General features: G+C 38.8%; 1 protein-coding gene across 5 annotated transcripts in view; it reads right to left on the bottom strand.

Annotated features, from left to right (window-relative positions):
• Window positions 1-21,942, bottom strand: part of STK39 (serine/threonine kinase 39) — a 143,331-nt gene that overhangs the window by 46,731 nt on the left and 74,658 nt on the right. For all 5 annotated transcript variants that reach the window (XM_087949773.1, XM_087949775.1, XM_087949777.1 and 2 more), the window contains 3 exons: window positions 20,361-20,494; window positions 14,439-14,487; window positions 14,286-14,351 (listed from right to left, as the gene is read on the bottom strand). In XM_087949773.1, the coding sequence (XP_087805899.1) occupies window positions 14,286-14,351; window positions 14,439-14,487; window positions 20,361-20,494 (249 nt within the window). The remainder of the gene's footprint in view (window positions 1-14,285; window positions 14,352-14,438; window positions 14,488-20,360; window positions 20,495-21,942) is intronic.

Genomic DNA, 21,942 nt, shown 5'->3' with positions numbered 1-21,942 from the left:
CCCCAAAGACCTATTAATAAACTTGGGACAGACACAAGAAATAAACTGTGGTAGTAATATTGTAGGAGAAGAAGTGGCAGAACCTAGGGGGCAGAGTTAAAACAGTGATCAGTCTAGAATCTCTATGTAGCCAAAAGTGAACTAAGACCAACTTCTCTTGAATTCCATTAACCCGTATCTAATTTCTAGCAGGCGCTGAAGGTTGAATCCTGAGCATAGGTTTTTAGTAATAAATCAGTTTAATTGGATCATCATGTAGGGACTTGATTTTTTTGCACCTGACAAGTATTAGTTCCAGAACGGTGAGAAGCATGCATGAAAAGAGCTAGCCAAAACCTAGCCAGTGGAAACGACTCCCTTAGCCTTCAGAAGTATGATCTAGGTCAGGGGTGTCAAACTCGCAGCCTGCAGGCCAGATGCATCACACGGTAGCCACATCCACACCCAGTTTAGCGAAGGGGGGGGGGGAAATCACGATACATTATGTGCCGCCGCCATGATGACACAAGTTTGACACCCCTGATCTAGATGAGGTAAAATCCATCCTTTAAAAATAAGTCTCAGGGGCCTAACAAAAAAATTAAGTGCTTGCCTCCAGAAAGCAAGAACACTTAATGGCACCAGAGGAACCTACCTGCAGGCATAATCTAGACCTAAACACTATGCTAAGCCATACAATGGTCTGCTTGGTTTTGATTTAGCCACCAGTTTGGAAACCATAATTCACGATTTAATGTTGTAGGTAAACCATGTCTGGCTGAGGAATTCTGGGATTTGAAGTCCATGAGTCTTAAAGTTGTCAAGCTGGGCACTCCAGCTGTAAACTGTTGATCACACTCTGTGCTACAATAAAATGCTTCACCACACCACAGTAAGATTAAGTTGGCCTTTATGCTCCCACTACACAGTTTGTCATGTTAAGGTTTGAAATTGCAGTGACATGGCTGCTTTGTTGTTTTAATCCAAAAAGCCTGAGACATGGAAAAAGTTCCCAGCAGGCCTGGACCTTTCATCATTTTCTGAGAGAAAGATTCATTACCCTTGTATTTATTCTTTCTTCCCCAAGCTAAAGCCAATCTTTATTCCAGAACGAATCTTCTATACATACAAAGAGGAAGCGTGGACCTCATCTTCAAAACTTTACCTGCTACCAATATCCCCCACATGCACCTTCTCAGAGGTGAGGTTTAGCCTCACTCAAACAAATGGGATCAAAAGCTCTTTTCCTAGACTCGGTTTTGTTTGGAAACAGATAAACGGTGCACATGCCAGCCATTCTCTCTAAATTCATTTGATCACTTAATTCAACCCACAGCCATTCTCTCTAAATTCATTTGATCACTTAATTCAACCCATTTCTTCTCATCTATGTTTTTCTTATTGTTTAACGATTACAAAACCTACCTTTGTGGGCAGTATAATCAATAGTGTAAAATCATGACGTATTAACAACTCTGAAATTAGTACCAGATATTTCTGTTTACATAAACACAACTGCAATTTTAGAAATTAATTTCAGCAAAAGAACCCAAAAGGACAGTCAGTTCCCCACCTCCCATGGATATAAGCCTGGCAGAATTAAAGAAAGCAACAATAATAGCAGCATGTTTAATTGAGAGACCTGAATAATGAAAATTCAAATTTCTTCTTCTAAGGTTGATATGGTGAAGTGAATATTGCCTACTGCAAACCCCTTATACCAGACTGTCAAACGCACATATCCACTAGAAAGGGATGCTTGACTGCATATATAGGGTGTGAGACCTCAGGGCCCATCTCCCTGGCTGAAGATAGGAAATGCATGGTGGTTTTATAATAAAGATTCAAACTCAGAAGTTTTTGGAAAGAAACTAGACAAGGAATGGGGCCTTGTCTTTGATAAACAGTTAGAATACTCTGAGCAGCTGGAGGAGTTTTGGGGTTTTGTTTTTAATGGATCTTTCTTCAAGAATATTTTGGTGAGGGGATGTTGTTGTTTTTTGAAATAGTTAACAGTTGAAGGAAGGAATTCATACTAGGAATTTGATTTTGATTTTCGTCTCCTGTCTTTTATTTTTTACAACTTATGAACTTGAGTGTTCAGTTGCATTCTTTATTCTAACTTCTAGCTGTGTACAAATACTTTTTAAAAAAATATGTAATAATTATTTGATACCTCTCCAGATACTTCCTATAGATACTTGCCCAAAAAACAAAAAAAATGAATCAGTGCCATCTTGTGGTTTGTTTGGAGCATTTGTTTTTCATTTTCTGTTTTTGTAAGAAGTAGACCAGGATCTATTTTAAACAGTTCTATTAATCTATCTCCTCCAATATTGAACACTGACCTCTTAATATTTAAAGATTAAATGAGTACTTTCTATTTTCTTTTTTAGTATTATTAATGTTTTCCTATTTGGAGAGAAGGGAAATTGGGGTATTTTCCACAGTGAGGGAGAATGGGGTGAACCCTTTCGCAGCCAGGAAATGGCATTATAGATATGATTACACTTTAGGCATTCTGCCCTCTTAATCATCATAAGGGGTGTCAAACTCGACTTCATTGAGGGCCACAACAGGGGAGGTGAGTGGGTGTGGCTAGGGTGGGCATGGCTAGGGTGAGTGTGGCCAGCTCAACGTCCTGCAGCCCGCATATGCCCCCCAAGGCTCTGTTTTTGGCTGCAACAGCCTCCTGCAGCCCTCTGCCAGTGATAAATGGAGCCCGGGAACCACCCTCCCAAGCTCCGTTTTTGCTGGCAGAGGGCTTCAGGAGGCCGTCACAGCTGAAAACGGAGCTCAGGAGGGCCTCACGCAACCGTTCCGAAGTCCATTTTCACTGGCAGAGGCACGGTGGGCTGGTCCTTTGCTGTTTCCTGGGTGGCTCTGAGGGCCACATCTAAACACCCCATGGGTTGGATCTAGCCCGCGGACCTTGAGTTTGACACCCCTGGACTAGAAGGTGAAGATTCAGAGGGCTTCTGAGAGAAGGGCTGGACCCCCAATACTCCACCTTTTTCTATAAGAGAACTTTGGGGGCTCCATGGAGGATTTTTATTAAGTACAGGCATAAGGCATTTAACATATATGTATATATGTATGTGTATACATGTACACACAGATAAATCAGTTTGATGTAAATAGTTACAGGTGTTGGACTAGAAGACTCTGTATTCTAGTTCTCTCTTAGGCATGGAAGCTGGGTGGGCAACTTTGGACTTTTCCAAAGTTGGATCTTTTCACTTTAGATTGGGAAATTGAGAAACATCTACCTATCAAACCACACCGGACCACCATAGTCTATCACCATGCATAACTCCTGATGTGAAGGCCTTCCTTCCTCCTGCTGTGGATATACCCACAGAGAGAGAGACACACACACACAAAGTACTATGTATATTACTAGACCTAAAAGTCTAATGTACAAGTAGCCCTCATTTACTGATCACAATTGCATCCAGCCACCCTGTCACTAAGCAAGGCAGTCATAAAGTAAAAAAAAATCACGTGACAGTGGCTGTTGTCATTAAATGAACCGCCATGAGTAGTTAAGTGTGATGTGACATGACCACGACTTGGGACTTCCTGCTGGTTTCCCCACTGACCTGCTTATTGGAATCTGGCAGCGAAGGTAGCAAATGACTATGGGACACTGTGACGGTCATAAATGCTCATCATTTGCCAAATGCCTGAATCAAGTGACCGTAGGGAAGTTGCAACAGTTGCCAGTTCAAGAATCAGTTGCAAGTCTCCTTTTTCAGTGCTGGTGTAACTTTGAGTGGTCGTTGAACGAGTGGTCATTAAGTAAGGATTACCTCAAATTAATTTTGCAAGGAAATACATAACAGATCTTGAAAAGCCATGCAAAGTAACATTTGGCCTTCATTTGGATAGGAAACTATCAGGAAATCCCAAGGCAGAGAAGTAATACTCATCCCTTGAGAAGGTAATGGCAAACCCAACACCAACTCAAGATTGTTCCATGCTGTTGTCAGAAAAACTCAACATCAACTCAAGGGAGACTTTATTTTGTTAATTCCCAATTGTAGCCTAACACTCTAACCACTACGATATTAGGAAACACAGGCACACTTTTGCTACACTTCCTCTTCCTTTGTTCCAAGGAAATCTACTATTGGAGACGGGCTAAAAACTATGTCATGCCGTGCAGTACAGTTAATATTATTGTGGCAGAGGAGAAAAGAAAGCAGACTTCTAATTTTGTTTCTTTTATTTCCCCGAAACAAAAAAGTTGGCTTGAAAGACCAAACGATTTGTAAATAAATCAGGAAAATAATAAGAATGTTCAATCTTAGAAAGACAAATTAACATATTACGGTAAGAAAAGAGACAGGTCATATAGTATACACACATATAGGTCATTCACAAGAATACACAGGTGAAAGAAATGGAGCAAGAGTGGCCGATATTAAACTGAACCCAAATCAAACATTCTGTGTTTGTGTATGTGTGCAGGATCAGCAAGCACCTGTCAGGGTACTACAGCTGTGGAAGAAGACAAGATGAATGTCAGCTGTAACAGAGAATACAGGACAAAGTAGAGGATGAAATAAACGGTGATGGAAAGAGGCCAAAAGCCAGGTGATTCACAAGAAAACCCAATTCTGCTGGATACGGATATGTTTTTGTCAGATTTGTCCCTCTGCAATTATCTTGGTTACAAGTCAAGAAGAAGCTAGAAGATGGAGAAATGCTCCTGAAGGGAGGAGGGAGGATATTTTTGCTAATGTGATTGGGAGGGAGGATATTTTTGCTAATGTGATTGGAACCAATTGAGAATAGCAATACGAATAAAGATAATTCCATCTAAGTGTAAAGAATTCTTTTAAGAGAGGGGGGGAAAAACCCACTATGATATGATAATAAACCACAGTAAAAGCAATGGCAACTATGAATGATGAAATAAACTCATTCAGACTTAAACCACTAGAATTCAGTTTAAATTATTTGCAAATTGATGTCATTATTGCACTACAAGCAAATCATCAAATATTCATTCGTTCAGTTATAATTGAATTACCATAAAAGATGTTTATAAAAAGGAATATTATCCCATTTAATTAAGACAATTAGGAACATTTATGGGGAAAGGAGAAAAACGGTTTAAAAGAGGTCCTTTCACCGAAGGTATTTTTATGTAGTTGCTGATTAGCTACAAAAGAATACTGGAAGAGGGGTTCTTTAATGCATACATTTATTGCACGTGGCAATCTTGATTTCAGACATGAATCTGAGATTTCTGCTTCACTCTGTAATTGAAGAAAGAGTAGAAATATGGGAAAAATATATTACAGAGACTCTTCTCTATCTTGCTCATCATTTAATGACTGCAGGAGATAAAACTGAGTAAACGGATCCTATGCATAACTCCTGCACTCAGAATCCACTTCTGATATAATGTATGTTGAACTATCGCATCTTTGAAAAAAAAAAAATCATCATGTTCTCTGTATTCTCTTTTTACCCATTATGGACCTCTAAAACACGGGTGTCAAACTCGATCACGTCATGTGACATCATGTGATATATTGTGATATTTTTTTGCCTTTGCAGAGCCAGGGTGGGAGGGGCCTGTGTGTGATGCATCCAACTTGTGGGCCCGCCAGTTTGACACCCCTGCTTTAAAAAGAGGAATACAAAACAAATTACTAGCAATAGCAAAACTAAGAAAAAGGAAAACAAGTTCTCTAAAACATAACTGAACCATCAAAAACTCACTTCCTCACCAACAACAGCAGCAACTTCCACAAAAAGTTGAACAGTATTTCTCAAGCACCAATTTCTGATATCATTCTTCCTGCAATGACCATGAAAAAAAAATCTGTTTCATAGTTTCATTCTGGCCAGGTAATTCACAAAGAGGTCTTAGTTATTCTATTCCCAAGTCACTGAGAGGTATGTCAGAGTAAAAGGTACACAGACCTGGTCATTTATTAATATTTATTATGGTGGGGCAGTGGTTAGAATGCAGTATTGCAGGTTGACTCTGCCTACAGCCAGCAGTTCGATCCAGACCGGCTCAAGGTTGACTCAGCCTTCCATCCTTCTTGAGGCCGGTAAAATGAGGACCCAGATTGTTGGGAGCAATATGCTATAAACAGCTTAGAGAGGGCTGTACAATACTATGAAACGGTATATATGTCTAAGTGCGATTACTATTGCTAATATGGTCTAAATCTCAAGCAACCAGATACGGCACATTTTCTAAGAATACCTGAAAGGCTACCACCCATCTCCCCCTAAAATTATCAATTCAAAGTAAAAAAATGACAATAACTCGGATTAGAAGAAACAGGTAGTCCTTCAATTTAGAACCATTCATTTAAGTGAGCGCTCAAAGTTACAACGGCATCGGAAAAAAAAGTGACTTATGACCGGGTTTTCACATTTATGACTTTTGCAGCATCCCCACAATCATATGATCAAAATTCAGGCATTTGGCAACTGGCGTTATTTATGATCGACTTCTACTGCCCCGTGATCGCCATTTACAACATTCCCTGCTGGCCTCTGACAAGTAAAGTCAATGGAGAAAGCCAGGTGGGGCACAACACACGTAACAACTGTCCTGCTTACCAACAGAAACTTGGGGCTCATTTTTGGGTCATAGATCGAAGATTGCTTGTAATTTATTTTCAGGAAAACACCTTACCGGGAAGCGATTCCTTCTCTCAGAGACCGCATTTTATCACTTCTCATTCATTCACCCACTCACCTCAACAGTTTTATTTAGCCATAGAGCAGGGGTGTCAAATTCAATTTCATCGAGGGCCGCATCAGGGTTGTGTTTGATCTCCGGGGTGTGTGTGTGGCCGTGGGGGCGTGGCTAGTTCAACGTCACTCACTGAGGCTGTTTTTTGCTGGGATGACCTCCTGCAGCTCTCTGCCAGCGAAAACAGATTGTGTGGTGTCCCCAAGCCTCCGTTTTCGCTGGCAGAGGTCTGGAGGAGGCCATTATGGCTGAAAACGGAGCTCACATGCCCCGCCCCCCGAGCTCCATTTTCTCTTGCAGAGGCAACGTGGGCTGGTCCTTCGCTGTTTCCAGAGCAACCCCACGGGCTAGATCTAAGCACCCCATGGGCCAGATCCAGGCCCTGGGCCTTGAGTTTGACACCCCTGCCATAGAGCATCATAACAGTTACCCCCCCCCCCTTTCAGAATCCTGTCTGCATGTGGAAACAATTGGGGGGAAAGAAAATCCCTAAGTAGTATATTCCATAAATACAAACAGATCTGCACAAAGCAGCTTTAAGATAATTCAGCAGGACTTGTGTTATTGCCTTGAGATTCTCCATAGAAACCTTTGGATATTTCAGAGATAACTATGCTAGAACTAGTGACTGAATTTATTTTACAGTGTGTAGTGTGCAAAGTTTAAGTTAATCAAATACAAGTACAGGTAATCCTCGACTTACAACAGTTCATTTAATGACCATTCAAAGTTACAATGGCACGGAAACGAGATCAAAATTCAGATGCTTGGCATTCAGTTCATACGTATGACCATTGCTGTGTCTCAAGGTCATGTGATACCCTTTTGTGACCTTCTGACAAGCAAAGTCAATGGGGAAGCTGGATTCACTTAACAACCAGGTCACTAATTTAATCAACGGCAGTGATTCCCTTGACAACTGAGGCAAGAAAGGTTGTAAAATGGGGGCAAAAGTCACTTAACAAATGTCCCACTTAAGAACAGAAATTTATTACCATTTGTGGTGGTGTTGCAAAGAGGCCCAAAAATATTGGCAAAAAATACGGAAGTGGCTATAAGAAATTTGTGGGATGAAAATAGAATATAGACCGGAGTTCTTTCTGCTAGGGATTAATACGAGGAAATATGACAAGGAAAATATGTATTTAATAATCCATATAATTACTGCAGCAAGATTGGCATACGCACAGCAATGGAAAAGTAAAGATACTCCAAATGAATTTGAAATACTTAGGAAAATTATGATGTGAGCAGAAATGGATAAATTAACGAAGGAATTAAAAATAAGGATGATTCGGATTATTATAAAATATGGGATAAATTTTATGGTTGGCTAGAGAAAAGGAAGATTCAAGAGAATAAGGAATGATTATATGTATATATAATGTAATACGGAATGAAAATATGTATTATTATTATTGGACTTAACAAAGTAATGACAAAGATGGATGTTAGGAAGACTGTACCATGTTCAATATTTTTAATGTATTTTTTGTTCATGTTTGTTTGTTTGTTTAATAAAGAAAAACCTTTTAAAAAAAAGAACAGAAATTTTGAGCTCAATTGTGGTCATAAGACGAGGGCTACCTGAAGTCCTCGACTTACAACCATTTGTTGACTGATTGTTCGAAGTTAAAACACTGCAAAAAAAGGTGTCTATTTTTCACACCTACAACCATTGTGGCATCCCCATGGCCATGTGATCAAAATTTGATACACCTGGCAACTGGTTGTGAACTGGTTATGATGGTTGCAGCATCCCGAGGTCATCTTTTGCGACAAACGAAGTCAATGAGGAAGCCAGATTCCCTTAACAATTGCAGTGATTCAACTTAACACACTGTGGGGCAAGCAAGGTCATAAAATGGGACAAAACATGCTTATCAACTGTCTTGCTTGCTGAAGGAAATTCTGGGGCTCACTTGGGATTGTAAGTTAAGGATTTGCCTGTATTGAGGATTCAACACAGAACTCTACCAGCCTGCTTAACAGACAGCTAAAATGGAAGCTTTTTTTTCCAACCATACATTGAATTAGAACTAATAACAGACTGGAAGTCCTTCGGGAAACAAGAAGCACGATCCATTCTTCAGCAGATCATGAAATGTTGCCGACTTGAACAGTCTGTCCTGTTCAGAGGGCATTACTGAAAAACATAAATAATTCATATTCTACTTTTCTACTTCACATAAGCAACTGCAAGTGTAGAGCATGCTACTTTCATCTGTTATTCTCAGTTAAGGAATTGAACAGTCATAGCAACCGGCGGTAATTTTTGTTGCACAATACAAAACTGCAATTACCCAATTTTAGCACCCAACATCATTAAGACTGCTTTTTTAGATGCAGTCACTAATATGGTATGCTTGACTGTTATTTCAGCAAGTTATGCATAGGATAACAATGATTAGCTGGCAGGATACGGCAAATAAAGTCGTTCTGTTTATCCTACTAGATAGCACTCAGCAATAGCACTTAGACGTATATACTGCTTCACAGTGCTTTACAGCTCTCTCTAAGGGAGGTTTACAGAGTCAGCCTATTGCCCTCAACAGTCTGGGTCCTCATTTTACCAACCTTGGAAGGGTGGAAGGCTGAGTCAACCTTGAGCCTGGTGAGACTCAAACTGCAGGTAGCCGGCAATCAGCAGAAGTAGCCTGCAGTATTGCTTTCTAACCACTGAACCACCACAGCTCTTACTATTAGATATCCTTAACTACTTACTTAACCATTTGTCCTGCCTTCAAGCACTTATGCCTCCAAAGGCTTACTGTATTTGCAAGATGAGCCAACACAGTAGAACAGATAAACAAGGGGGACCTTATAGAGAATTGAGTTTTTAATTTTTGCCCAACCACAAGATCTTAAAGGCTGAAAAAAGAAGCCTAAAAGAGTTCAAAATGGGTTTAGAAATCATGTCTTTAAACTTTTATCCTCTAATAGCAACCATAATTAAGTCTCTGTTTGTGTGTCCCCTCCAATCTATGCTAAATGTAACAAAAATGACATGATGTGTTTCAGATGCTTACAGCAAATGCACAAGATAGGGAAAGAAAGAGGAAATGTACAACCAGTTTATAAATTACTGATTCCTAACTGGTTTATGTCAGGTCTATATCTATTAATAATAAAATAACTGTATAAAAATAACTGTTTAGTATTTTTAAATTGGCACATCTAATATAAATGCTACTTCAGCCCAAGCTACTTCAGTTTTGTTTAATCTTTGAGGATTATGGAGGAAAATCACTGGGCATAACTGAAAATGACATGTTATTTTGCCAAGTGAAATAATACTTAACAACCATGTGCACAACTCTATAGAGGAGTAAACACCTAGACCAAAAGTCAAACTTGGAACTTGAAAAATGGTACCTTCCAGATATAGATGGGGGTTATGAAAGTTGGTGAAATACACCTGGCTGGCACTTTTTTGGGAAAAAAGCTGCCCTGGGTATACACTACAAAGAGAACCATATTAAACCCAAGGTACCAAGGACAAATCACAGTATTCATTTTGAAAACAATTCTCAGACAATGAAAAAAATCCCTCTTGCAACTCCAACAGGGAGAGCTGTTAGTATAGCTACAGGACTACAGCTCATCAACATGCCTTTTAGCATTATATATTTGGGATTCTATAATATTATTGAATATATTCAGCATGTTCTATATTATTACAATGTTGCTTATAAAATAGTGTGCAATAGGTAGGACTAAAAGTCAGACCTCATTGGCTAATTACAATAGGTTTTATTAGGTTTATTAATCTATTTTTCCCCAGAAAAACATTATTGTAATTTAGGAATGTTCAAAAGTCATATCTCAAGAAAATAAGAATATATTTAGAAGAAAATAACTAACAATGTAGATATTTAGTGTATTTATGTAATAAATTGTCTATGGATGCCTGACTTTGTACAGCCTGTAGAATACTTGTAAAAAGGACAAATCTAGAAAATAAAATGTTAAACAGTTTTACCAATTACTAAGAACATTTTTCCCTTTTAGCATGAAATATACAATTCTCTGCACTTAGTATATACTTGTACAAATATTATTGCTAGCAAATGTACTACTGCCCTCTGCTGTATATATTAGGAATAAATACAAAAATAATTCACCATAACAACTGCTTTTCTCAGGCCGCTGATAAATCAGTTATTTACGATTTTTAAAAAAGAAATTATTATGTGCAATTAGAAATTGATCGGGCAAAAGCACAATACATAATGATTATCAGGTCTGTCCTTCAAATGTATTGACCCATACTAATGTTACGCCAGAGTCTTGAATCAATCAAACGAAAAAATATGTAAAAGTTACATAAGTGGTAGCTTGCTTTGCCAAGTTCAGTTAAAATATTCAACAGTTGGGCCTTTTTTCCTGCATGAATAAATAAAGCCCATGTTTATTTATCTTTCCAACAGAAACACGTAGGCTTGCAAGTACATAATACATACTCAATCAGTACTCAATACTGATTGAGTAGGTTTTTATTTACAAATGCCAACACACTGATAAACGCCTTAAAATTGGAAAAGAAAAAATTGAGCAATACACGATATTTTGAGTTCTGCAAAGCATTCAATGGTAGCATTTTGCGAAGCAACCTAGTTGAGCAAAACAAGCTTCCATGAAATTCTAAAGTAGAACCCTCGGAAAGACACTGAGACTACCAGCAGAAATCATGCACTGATACACACATATGTGCACACACAAACTTACACACACACAGAGAGAACCAGAATCAGTTTTCAAAATAGCCTTTTAAGGTTTCTGAAGGACAAGCTTGCTTTAAGATTTTTGCACTTTAAAAAGGACCTGTTCTGAATAAGTTATATATCACAATACCATCACTTTTTCCTGGTAACAGAAAGCAAAAGGGGAGCCTTTTTTCTCTAATTTTCAAAGTTAAAGGATACATTTATAAATATATTTTGAACTAGTATGTAATCTTGCAAAAAATAGCTTTACTGATATGAAGTAGAATTGAAAACTCTAACCAACACAATTAAAATCAGAATTTTGCAATGTTTATGAAACAGCTCTGCTTGTCACATTTACAACTTCAAAATTGGCCTACTAGCTGACATTTAGATGGGAAAGAAAAGTACTGGTATGTTTTGGCTTTCAAATACAGGCTACTTGTATTAAAAAATTAGGATTAAATAGGTTTGTTATTTATTTTATAGAAGATAATCTGTCTGTGCCAAAATCCAAAAGTAGTTTGATGAACAACCACAAGCACAGTTAGGAATCTTAACAGGAATGTATCTATTGGCTTATTTGAAAAAACAACAGGCAATCCACTCCACCTAGTGGCTGTTCCTGAACAGTCTGAATTCTTATCAGTACATTTTTCTGTACTAAAAGAACAAGAAGACTGAGTGGTAATTTGCTTAGTAAATGCTGTTGCAAAGAGATCTACTTAAAGAGCTATCAAACCAATTCAAACCATTGCAATTTCCAAAAAAAGCTAGCAAAAAAGTAATTTCAAGCTAGATTTATTATTTATGGCCTTTGTTAAAAAGGTATGCACATAAGTGATCTATAAGTGTTTAAAAAAACTATTATGTACTTCACCTGACCACTGGTTTTGGGGTGTGGCGGGAAGCGTGAGGTGTTGTTCTGTCAGAAATATCAGGATCCAAGCTAACTTTAAAAAAATTCTGTATCTGTTTTTGGCAAAGAAACACAAAGGCTCAAGCCAGAAATGATTTGAAACAGCAGGGTGAGTAAGAGGGGAATTCTGGGAGTTGTAGACTTGTGACAGCTGAAGAGTTCATTTAATGCAAAATCTCCCTCTTTCAGTCTCTCTATGAAAGAATGTAGACCTGCCCCTGAGGAGGAGGAAAGGCAAAAAGAACCATTAAGGAAAGACAGTTGTCAAAACACAGTCCTGAGGAAATAAAAAAATGTGATATATTTAAAATAGTCCTGTCTTAGTTTTGTTTGATATATGGGGGAGTAGAGTAAAACTGATAGGCTTCCAAGATTTTATTACTCTAACCTGTAACAATAAAGAGAGTTTCTGGAATCCCTGATGCTTTTGTTTTTTGACCTTGCCTCCTTCAAAGAATTGGCATGTTCTCTCACACACATATCTACGTAGTGCAACGTAACAGAAAAGGAAACAGGGAGAAGCTGCAGTCAATGCTACATAACATGCCTGTTTTGATTAGACGAGTCTTTACTAATTGTTCAGATATTTGTACAACAATTCCCCTTATCCCATATGATTTCCACTTTGACTGAAGCTGACAAGATTAAACTACCCAGGTTGGAGAAGGTTAAACAAGACATTATCACACAGCGAACAGATGTCAATATTGTTTAGTTGTGGATCTACTTACAGGTTGAGATTCAATTTGATTAGAATTCAAGAGAAGAATCATCTCTGGGCATATTCATGCTATTATTCTTAGCATGAATATGATGTTTTCTTTGATTGCAAATGCCACAACAGCTTTATACCAAAGGAAAAATTAAAACCCCCAAAGTTCCAGAAGAAAATCTCAGCCTCCTAAACCTTAAACTGGATCTAAAAGAATAGCTACATTTATTTCATTACATTATTTGTATACCAATTTTTTATTCCACTGAATATATTCAAAGGAGGTAACAATAATTAAACTATGAAAAGGGTTAATAATCACTGCTAAAATGGGGTTGGCAGTAATGAAAAAAGGTCTTCTAGAAAACCCATCCTCATCTTCATTGCTTTTTCTCTCCCCACCAAACATACAAATACACTATTGTTACTATACCACTACATATTATAATTATGCCAATACAGTATAATAAAGCTGCCAATCTCTGTAACCCACAAGGCCTCAGTTCTGCTACACTTAGCATAGCAATTCTGTGTCTGTACAACAGGAATGGGAAACCTATAATCACCAAACGTTCCCATAGTAAATAGTAAGGAATAATAGGAGCTGTGATTTAGCAACATTTAGTCACAAGTTCTCTATGCATTCAGGCATGGTAGCTGTCCAAATGCTGAACCTGGAGCTCAAGAAGAATTATCAGAAGTAGCTGCCACAGATTGCCTGCCCTTTAACAGCACTGCACCGGTAGTCCTTGACTGACAACAGTTCATTTAGTGACAATTTGGAGCTACAACAGCATTGAAAAAAGTGACTTATGACCGTTTTTCACTCTTATGACCGTTGGAGCAACTCCCATGGTTATATGATCAAAATTCAGACACTTGACAACTGACACATATTTATGACGGTTGCAGTGTCCCGGGGGTCATGTGATCACCTTTTGGGACCTTCTGACAAGCCATGTCAATGGGGAAGCCAGATTCACTTAACAACAGTGTTACTAATTTAACAACTGTGGTGATTCACTTAAAAACTCTGGCAAGAAAAGTCATAAAACGGGGCAAAACTCAATAAATGTGCACTTGGCAACAGAAATTTTGGGCTCAATTGTGGTCGTAAGTCAAGGACTATCTATCTGTAGTTATGCCCAGCAAACATAAGTAATATGACTGTGACTTTATTATGCATTAATTTCCAAAACAGGAAAAAACACAGTTGAAAGCAATTACAAGGAATCTTACCTTTTTTGCCCTCTGTCCTATATCGGGTGTTTTTGTAAGTAGCTTTTCAATCAAGTATTCTCTAGTCTGTAAAGGTCAAGATTATTATAATTAAGTCTAGCCCCAAGAAGCAGAAGCATTCATATTTATCTCGAATCAGGATTAAAATTTTACCTTTGCTTTTTGGAAGAATTTGCATTTTAAAAGTTCTGCTGCAGTAGGCCTGAAAGATAGATTAAAAAAGGCAATTTAGAATATCATTCTAGCATTCTGTTGATGGACCAGGACTGCTACATGTTATTTAGAAAAGTCACCATTCAACATCCAGTGAAAAGTATTAAGAGTGTATACTTGATTTCAATATCCTATGTTCTTCTTTAAAAGAAAAGATAATTAGTTTATATATAAGATCAAAATGATGAAAATGCCAGTTTTAAAAAGTGTTTACTAATGTTGCTATCCTTATTAAAAAGTTGTTTAAACAATTTGTTACAAATTATGTCAACTGTTCCCAGGAGCCCTGGTAGTGCGGTGGTTAAAATGCAGTATTGCAGGCAAACTCTGCCCACAGCCTGGAGTTCGATCTTGATGGCGCTCAAGATTGACTCAGCCTTCCATCCTTCCGAGGGCCCAGATTACATTGTAAACTGCCCAGAGAGTGCTGTAAAGTGCTGGGGCAGTATATAAACTTAAATACTATTGCTATGTAGACTTATTTCTTTGAGAAGAATTCATATTTTGCCATTAATATAAATCCCATGTACTGTTTTATGTGGAAGATAGTTTTAAAAAGAAAATAAAAGCAGCATCTCCCAACCTATTTACAGACAGTAAAAATCTCTGTTTAATAAATTTCATTTAATAAATTTCAGATGCAACTGATAAAATTTCCATCAACTGTCACTCTAAAACAATGGACAATCAGTTGCATCAAAAGTAGTCAAAATGAGGAAGTTTGATTTACATTCAATGTATTTATTTATTTATCTGATTTTACCCCACCTATATTGTTTTTATAAAGAATTGAAGGTGGCAAATATACTTAAATACTCTTTCCTCCTATTTTTCCTATAACAACCACCCTGTGAGGGTTGACACATATGCACAAGTTGCAGAAATATGTCATTATACCAATAGTTTAAATCATCATGAATATCATCCTTTTGGATTTAATGGACATTCAGAAGAAACAGGCACCTCTTTCTCAATTAGTTCATTAATCAAAGATATACACTACTGAAATTTAGTTATAATGATATTCTGTTAGCAACAGAATCAATATCCCCAATAAATCCATTAAATCCATTAAATCATTAAATTCATAAATCCAAATAAATTGCCCCTCCTATTCTGTATCCCGCTCCAGCTATGCTATGGAGACCTAGGAAACTCCTTCACTGGAGATTAGAGAGGCAGGTTTACTGCTATAAATGGTGAAAGAAAAAACTCGGATTTAGAATAAGTTTGTTTACGCAGTTTCAGAATTAGCCCAACTTTGGATGTGAAAAAAGAGGCTTATCTCACTTTGAGAATTATTAAGTTCTTATTCTGTCTAAAAATCATTTGTATCAAATAGGTAATTTGTCTATTAGCATAACAACAATTTTAGTTCTGAAAAGAGCATCAGAAACGGTGGAGACCAACACATTGGCTCATCATTGCTAAATGACTATGAAATATCTGATACGAGCATGAAACAGGAGCAGAAATCTTCAATCATCAGCATCTCTCCTGAGCTCTTTAAGCAAGACTTCAACATAGTTATCCAGAAGCTGGTGGAAGATATGGACTAACTCTAATATATAGGTAACTAAAAATGTTTGTAAATCCTAGAAAATAATAAAATATTATTTTAAGTATTAATAAGCACCAATAAATTCTATATAAACCTCCATATTTCTTGGCGAAAACAGGATCAAACTTCTTATCCAAGAACTATTTTCAATCCAACTTCATTTTTAACATAAAGCATTTAGAATCTCTCTTCCCAGAGCAAGAATAGATTGCTGATTCTGAAAAAAAAAATCAGCTTAATTTTGATCAGCCTTGTACAGACTTCAGCAATTGCACCATCTAGTGGCTAGAAAGCAACCACTAAGAATGGAATTATTTATACAGCTACAAGATAATGTTGATTTCTTCTTAATTGGGGGATGTGGGTGGGAGAGAGAGAGAGAGAGAGAAAGAAAGGGTGGGGAAAATAAAGCATTATTTTGGACTCTGATGCTCTTAATAGTCTGAAAGAAACCATTTCACACTATACAATAAGTAAGGGTCTTTCTGATACAGCAGAATCATGAATACAATGCTTTTGGAATTTAAAATAAAGAACAGCAGATTTGTCAACATTAACAAGGTCTAATAAATAAATAAAAATGTTTAGAATTATAGTGCTTATAGTTGTTTTTTCTCTCTCTATGCTATTTTTTAAAAATCCTATGCTGCAATAAGGAGCCATTGGTGCAGTTGACATCTTAATAAACACGGGTTCTCTAGAGCATTTCAGGCTGAAGTACCGAGAACGTTTTATCTCTGGCCAAGCGATGGACCTTTGCTTAATGCTCATGCCCCAGGGATGTAGAGTTAATGAGACACAGCGAAAGGCAAAATGGTTTAGAAGTAAGTTTACAAAGGATCTCCAGAGTCGAACAAAAGAAAATCCGTTTCCCAAAAGATATACATTTAAAGCATACCGTGTTTCTCAGAAAACACGACCCATCCCAATAATAAGCCCAATCCTATTTTTTTTGGGGGGGGGGTGAGCCTAATATTACCCCTACCCTGAAAATAAACCTGGGGGATGGGCATGGCCGGCACGAGAATTGGGGGAAGCAAGTGTCCGGCTGCAGAGAGGGGCGAAAGTCATATCTGCACTGAAGCAGAGGCATTTCGAGCCTCCAGCGTATCCCAGGATTGCAATGCTGAAGATTTGGAATGGAGCCTTCTGCGTTACGATCCTGAGATACACTGAAGGCTGGGAGTGGAGCTGTTTTCATGAAAGGCAGGAAAATGGGGAGGGGAATTTTCCTGCCTGTCATCCATTCCTCTTAGAGCAGGACCCTGCAAGGCTTGTTGTGGCGTTGCACTCACGAATGGCAGCACCTCCATGAGCTTCATCACACCGGTGCAGCTGGCATCCTACTGTGAGCAGCTGCGCCAGTGTATCTAAACTTGCGACGGTGCCGCCGCTCGCATGCACAATGGCACAGCAATCCTTGCAGGGTCCTGTTCGAAGTGGCTGCGCCGATGTGACGAACCCCACAGCAATGCCGCCGCTCGCATGCACAATGCTACAATAAGCCTTGCAGAGTCCTGGGATATGCTGAAGGCTCGGAGTGGAGCCGTTTTTGCGAAAGGCAGGAAAATGAGGAGGGAGAAGCAGCTTGAGGAATGGATGACAGGCAGGAATATTCCCTTCCCCATTTTCCTGCCGTTTGTGAAAAAGGCTCCATTCCGAGCCTTCAGCGTATCCCATGACCCTGCAAGGCTTGTTGTAGCATTGTGCATGCAAGCGGCGGCACAGCAATCCTTGCAGGGTCCTGCTCAAAGAGGCTACGCCGATGTGAGGAACCTCACAGCAATGCCGCTTGCATGCACGCTACAAAAAGCCTTTCAGGATCCTGGGATATGCTGAAGGCTCGGAGTGGAGCCATTTTTGCGAAAGGCAGGAAAATAGGGAGGGAGAGAGAACTTGAGGAATAGATGACAGGCAGGAAAATGCCCCCTTCCCATTTTCCTCCCGTTTGCCAAAAACCCTCCCTTCCGAACGCTGAAGTTTTGGAATTGAGGCTTTTTGGCGACCAGGGAGGAAAATAGGGAGGGGGAATTTTCCTGCATGCCATTCTTCCCTCAGTCTGTGCTAAACTTGTGGAATAGTTCCTTTTGGCTGCTACAGAAGCGGCCCGGTGGAGAGGCAAGGCATGGGGTGCTCCTTTTGGGCACTGTTGGAGAGGCAAGGCCGTGGGGCGTGTTAGGGATAACACTGTTTACCCTAACTGGTTTGGGTAAAAATAATAAATATGGTATCATGGTTTGTTGGTTAAAGTGTGTGTAACTTTAACTGCAAGAATGTAATTAAGGGTGTGGTTGTAAAAGCACTATATAAGAAGCGAGGCAATTGCAGCTCGCTCTCTCTGGCTTGAAGATCCCTAATTACTGGATGGATTTATGACTGCGTTCTTGCTGGAACGAGGAGAGGAAAAAGGAGTGTTGATTTTTCTCAACGGAGAGAAGATAAAGATTGGACTGATTTATTGTAAGTGAACTGACATTGGCTATTCAACACGGACTTTGCAAATAGAGTATCCCCGACAAGACTTGACTGAAATTGATATATGACTAATGGACTGTTTATTTGACTATGCTATAATTCTTAAATGGAATAAACTATATTTTTGATAGCACAAGCGTATCTGTATTTTTACTGCGTGTTAACTAGAAAACTTATCTCACACATTTACCTGTCTTCCTATCTGACTTTGCTGCACGTTCTGTTTAGTTTGTTTTCCTTAACACCCGTTGGGGAATCCAGGCTTAACACGGCGTTCCTTCGGATAGAAGCAGCCGAGTGGCTGGGCGAGGCACATGGGGGGGAAATTAAGACACCCCTCAAAAAGATGGCCTAGCTGTTTTTTCGGGGGTCTAAAAAAAATAAGGCCCTGTCTTATTTTCTAAGAAACACGGTATATAGCACAAGAGGAAATCTAAGTGACTCAGTTCTGCCACAGAACCCTTTCTAAAAAGGGTATATGTCTTGTTTATTATTATTTATTGTTTACTATTATTCAGCATAACTAGTAAACCAACAGAACAGCTTTTCTGTCTTTAAATATATTATTCCAGAGACACGGTGATGTCCAATAAAGCTGAGTTCATTAATAAATTGCCTCAAATAAAAGAGGCAGATTTTGCAGCCCCATCCTCCAAATTCTTGTCCTATAGCATAGATTGTGGTAAAATACCTTTTTCCATTTTCCATATTTTTTTTAATTATCTGCCTATTCCCCTAGCACAGGGGTATCAAACTCAATTTCATTTGAGGGCCACATCAGGGTTGTATTCGACCTCGGGCAGCTGGGGTGGGCATGGCCAGCTTTATGTCATGGGGGCGCCTGTGGTGGCCCAAGTGCTCTGCCAGTGAAAATGGAGCTCGGAAGGACCATGCACTGGCAGACAGTTTCAAGAGGCCATCGCAGCCGAAAATGGAGCTTGGGAAAGCCGCGCTCGCCCCATCTTTGCTCCGTTTTCACTGGCAGACACACCGCCGGCTGGTCCTTCGCTGTTTCCAGGGCAACCTCGTGGGCCAGATCTAAGCACCCCATAGGCCGGATCCAGCCCATGGGCCTTGAGTTTGACAGCCCTGCTCTAGCAATTCCAGACCCCTTTGGTAAATCTGATGTGATGTGTACACTGGTTTCTGGGGTGCTGTTATTCAGCACCTAGTGGCAACTGAAAAAAGGATGATAGGAAGCTATCTCTATTGTTAGCTTCATCGTTACCTCTTCCTAAAATGGTAAGAAAATTAAGTATTTTGAAAACAGGGAAGGAATGATTTCTGATCAGATAAGACATTTCTTAATCATCTTCCCCAAGAACGAAATATTACAGAGTGTTCTATAATTACAGAGACCCTCTTGGTCAAACAGCATTTCTTCAATAATGAACTCATTACTACAGCTCTTTTAAGCACAGGGAAACATGAGGAGTTATTGATCACTTCAGACTCTGAGTTAGAGTGAATGATAAACGATGTTCTGATTCTTCTAAATGATTGTTGGCTTTTTCTGAACTTTTGATCATTTTTTTGGTCTTTTTATTGTATTTTTGCTGCATATTATATGAGTTTCCCAAAGTCATAACACATTGAAGCAATCTATACATTTCATAAATAAAATAAGCATGTCCAATTATGTCACTCAGAAAAAAACAAGGGTCAAGCAATCGGATGGACAGCTTGATCTCTCCGTGTCTTTATATACACTTAAGTAGAAAAGAATGTATATTTTATTATTTAAAATATTTATTATTTAAAACTATACCCTCATTTAAAAGCTTTGCCTCACTTTCTTACATCTCTCCTTTTTAAAAACACCATACCTTTTAGAAGGGTCTTTTTGAAGACACAAGGACATTAGTTTTCTAAAGGACTTGCCATATTTCTTGGTCATTTCTTTGTCTTCTACTCCTGTTTCCAGTGTCGGAGGATCGTTTTGCAATGTCAACATTAATACCTGTTTAAAAAAAAATTAGGAGAGTAGTCTTGGCCAAATAAACAACAATTTAAATGAGGCTAAATTACTGTATTATGTAAAGAAGTCTAGACAATAATAGTAGCGCATACATAAACAAGTAGAAACACAAACAAATATTCTTGACTCTGAACTACCATACCACTTTACAAAATATATACCAGGGGTGTCAAACTCGCGTCATCACGATCACAATTCCCCCCCCCCTTCACTAGAAGGGGGTAGGCATAGTCAGTGCATGATGCATTTGGCCCGTGGGCCGTGAATTTGAACCCCCCGATAAATATCAATCTGTTTGAAATTAGGTATGAAGGCTTAAATATAAATGGCAATTTCCGAAATTCAACATAATCCTGAAGATTTAGGGAGTGGGATCGGTAGAACTAGAAAGTCTCAATTTTCAAGTGGCCACCTGAAAATGGATTATGGCACTAATCAACCTCTTTCATTCCAGTCTACCTCAGATGTTTTGAAGGAAAAACAAAGAGAGATATTCACCATCCAGAGATCCTGGAAAGGACAAGTATTCAGTAATAAATAATAATTTTGCAACCTTCAATAACATGGAGTAGGAAAGATCTACGGGTAATCCTCGACTTACAACTGGTGAAAGTTACGATGGAGTCCCTAAAAGCTTCTTACGAACCAGTTTCCAGGGTTACAACATTTGCTTTCCCTAGTCACGTGATTGTCAACTCATAAAATATTTCTCTGGTCTTTTAGAGTTGCCAACAGAAAGGAACGGGGGAGTAGTCTAGCAGCTGAAAAACAGAAACTGCTTTCCAGGGATGTTTTCATGGATAGTTTCCAGGCGACCAAAGTTTCTGCCACGCAAAATTCTAACTGGACGAGTATGATTGATGACTCTTGGCTATGGATTGTCCCATTGGAGAATATTAATTATGATACACCCAGAAGGTGGGAGAAAACCAGGGTCAAGGGTGACAATGAATGATGTGTCTCAGAATCGGCTACACCCAGGCAGTACTGGTATGTCTTCCCCCAATAAATCTTCTTTGAACTTTGAAAATCAGGCTAGAGACTCATGATTTAAATGGGGGTCGCTACCAGAGCCCTGACAGTGATTTTATTTGGGGCACTCGGCAAGCAACCACAGCCATTTGCAGCATCCCACAATCACATGCTGTGATATTCATACACATAACATAAATTAAACACACTTGTGCTAACTCGGACCAGAGAACTATAAGCATGTAGTACCCAGAAATACAGGTAATTCTTGATTTATGATCACAATTGAGTACAACATTTATGTTGCTAAATGAGTTTTGTCCCAATTTACCACCTTTCTGGCCACAGTTGCTAAGTTGGTAACATGGTTGTTAAGTGAATCTAGCTTATCCATTGGCTTTGCTTGTCAGAAGGTCACAAAAGGTGATCACATTGCCCCAGGACATTGCAGCCATCAT

This window comes from Notechis scutatus, chromosome 1 (genome assembly GCF_049901735.1).
Source record: "Notechis scutatus isolate UNSWTSFEM ecotype Mainland chromosome 1, rNotScu1.2, whole genome shotgun sequence".
Classification (NCBI taxonomy): Eukaryota; Metazoa; Chordata; class Lepidosauria; order Squamata; family Elapidae; genus Notechis; species Notechis scutatus.
This window is presented reverse-complemented; position numbering and strand designations above follow the sequence as displayed.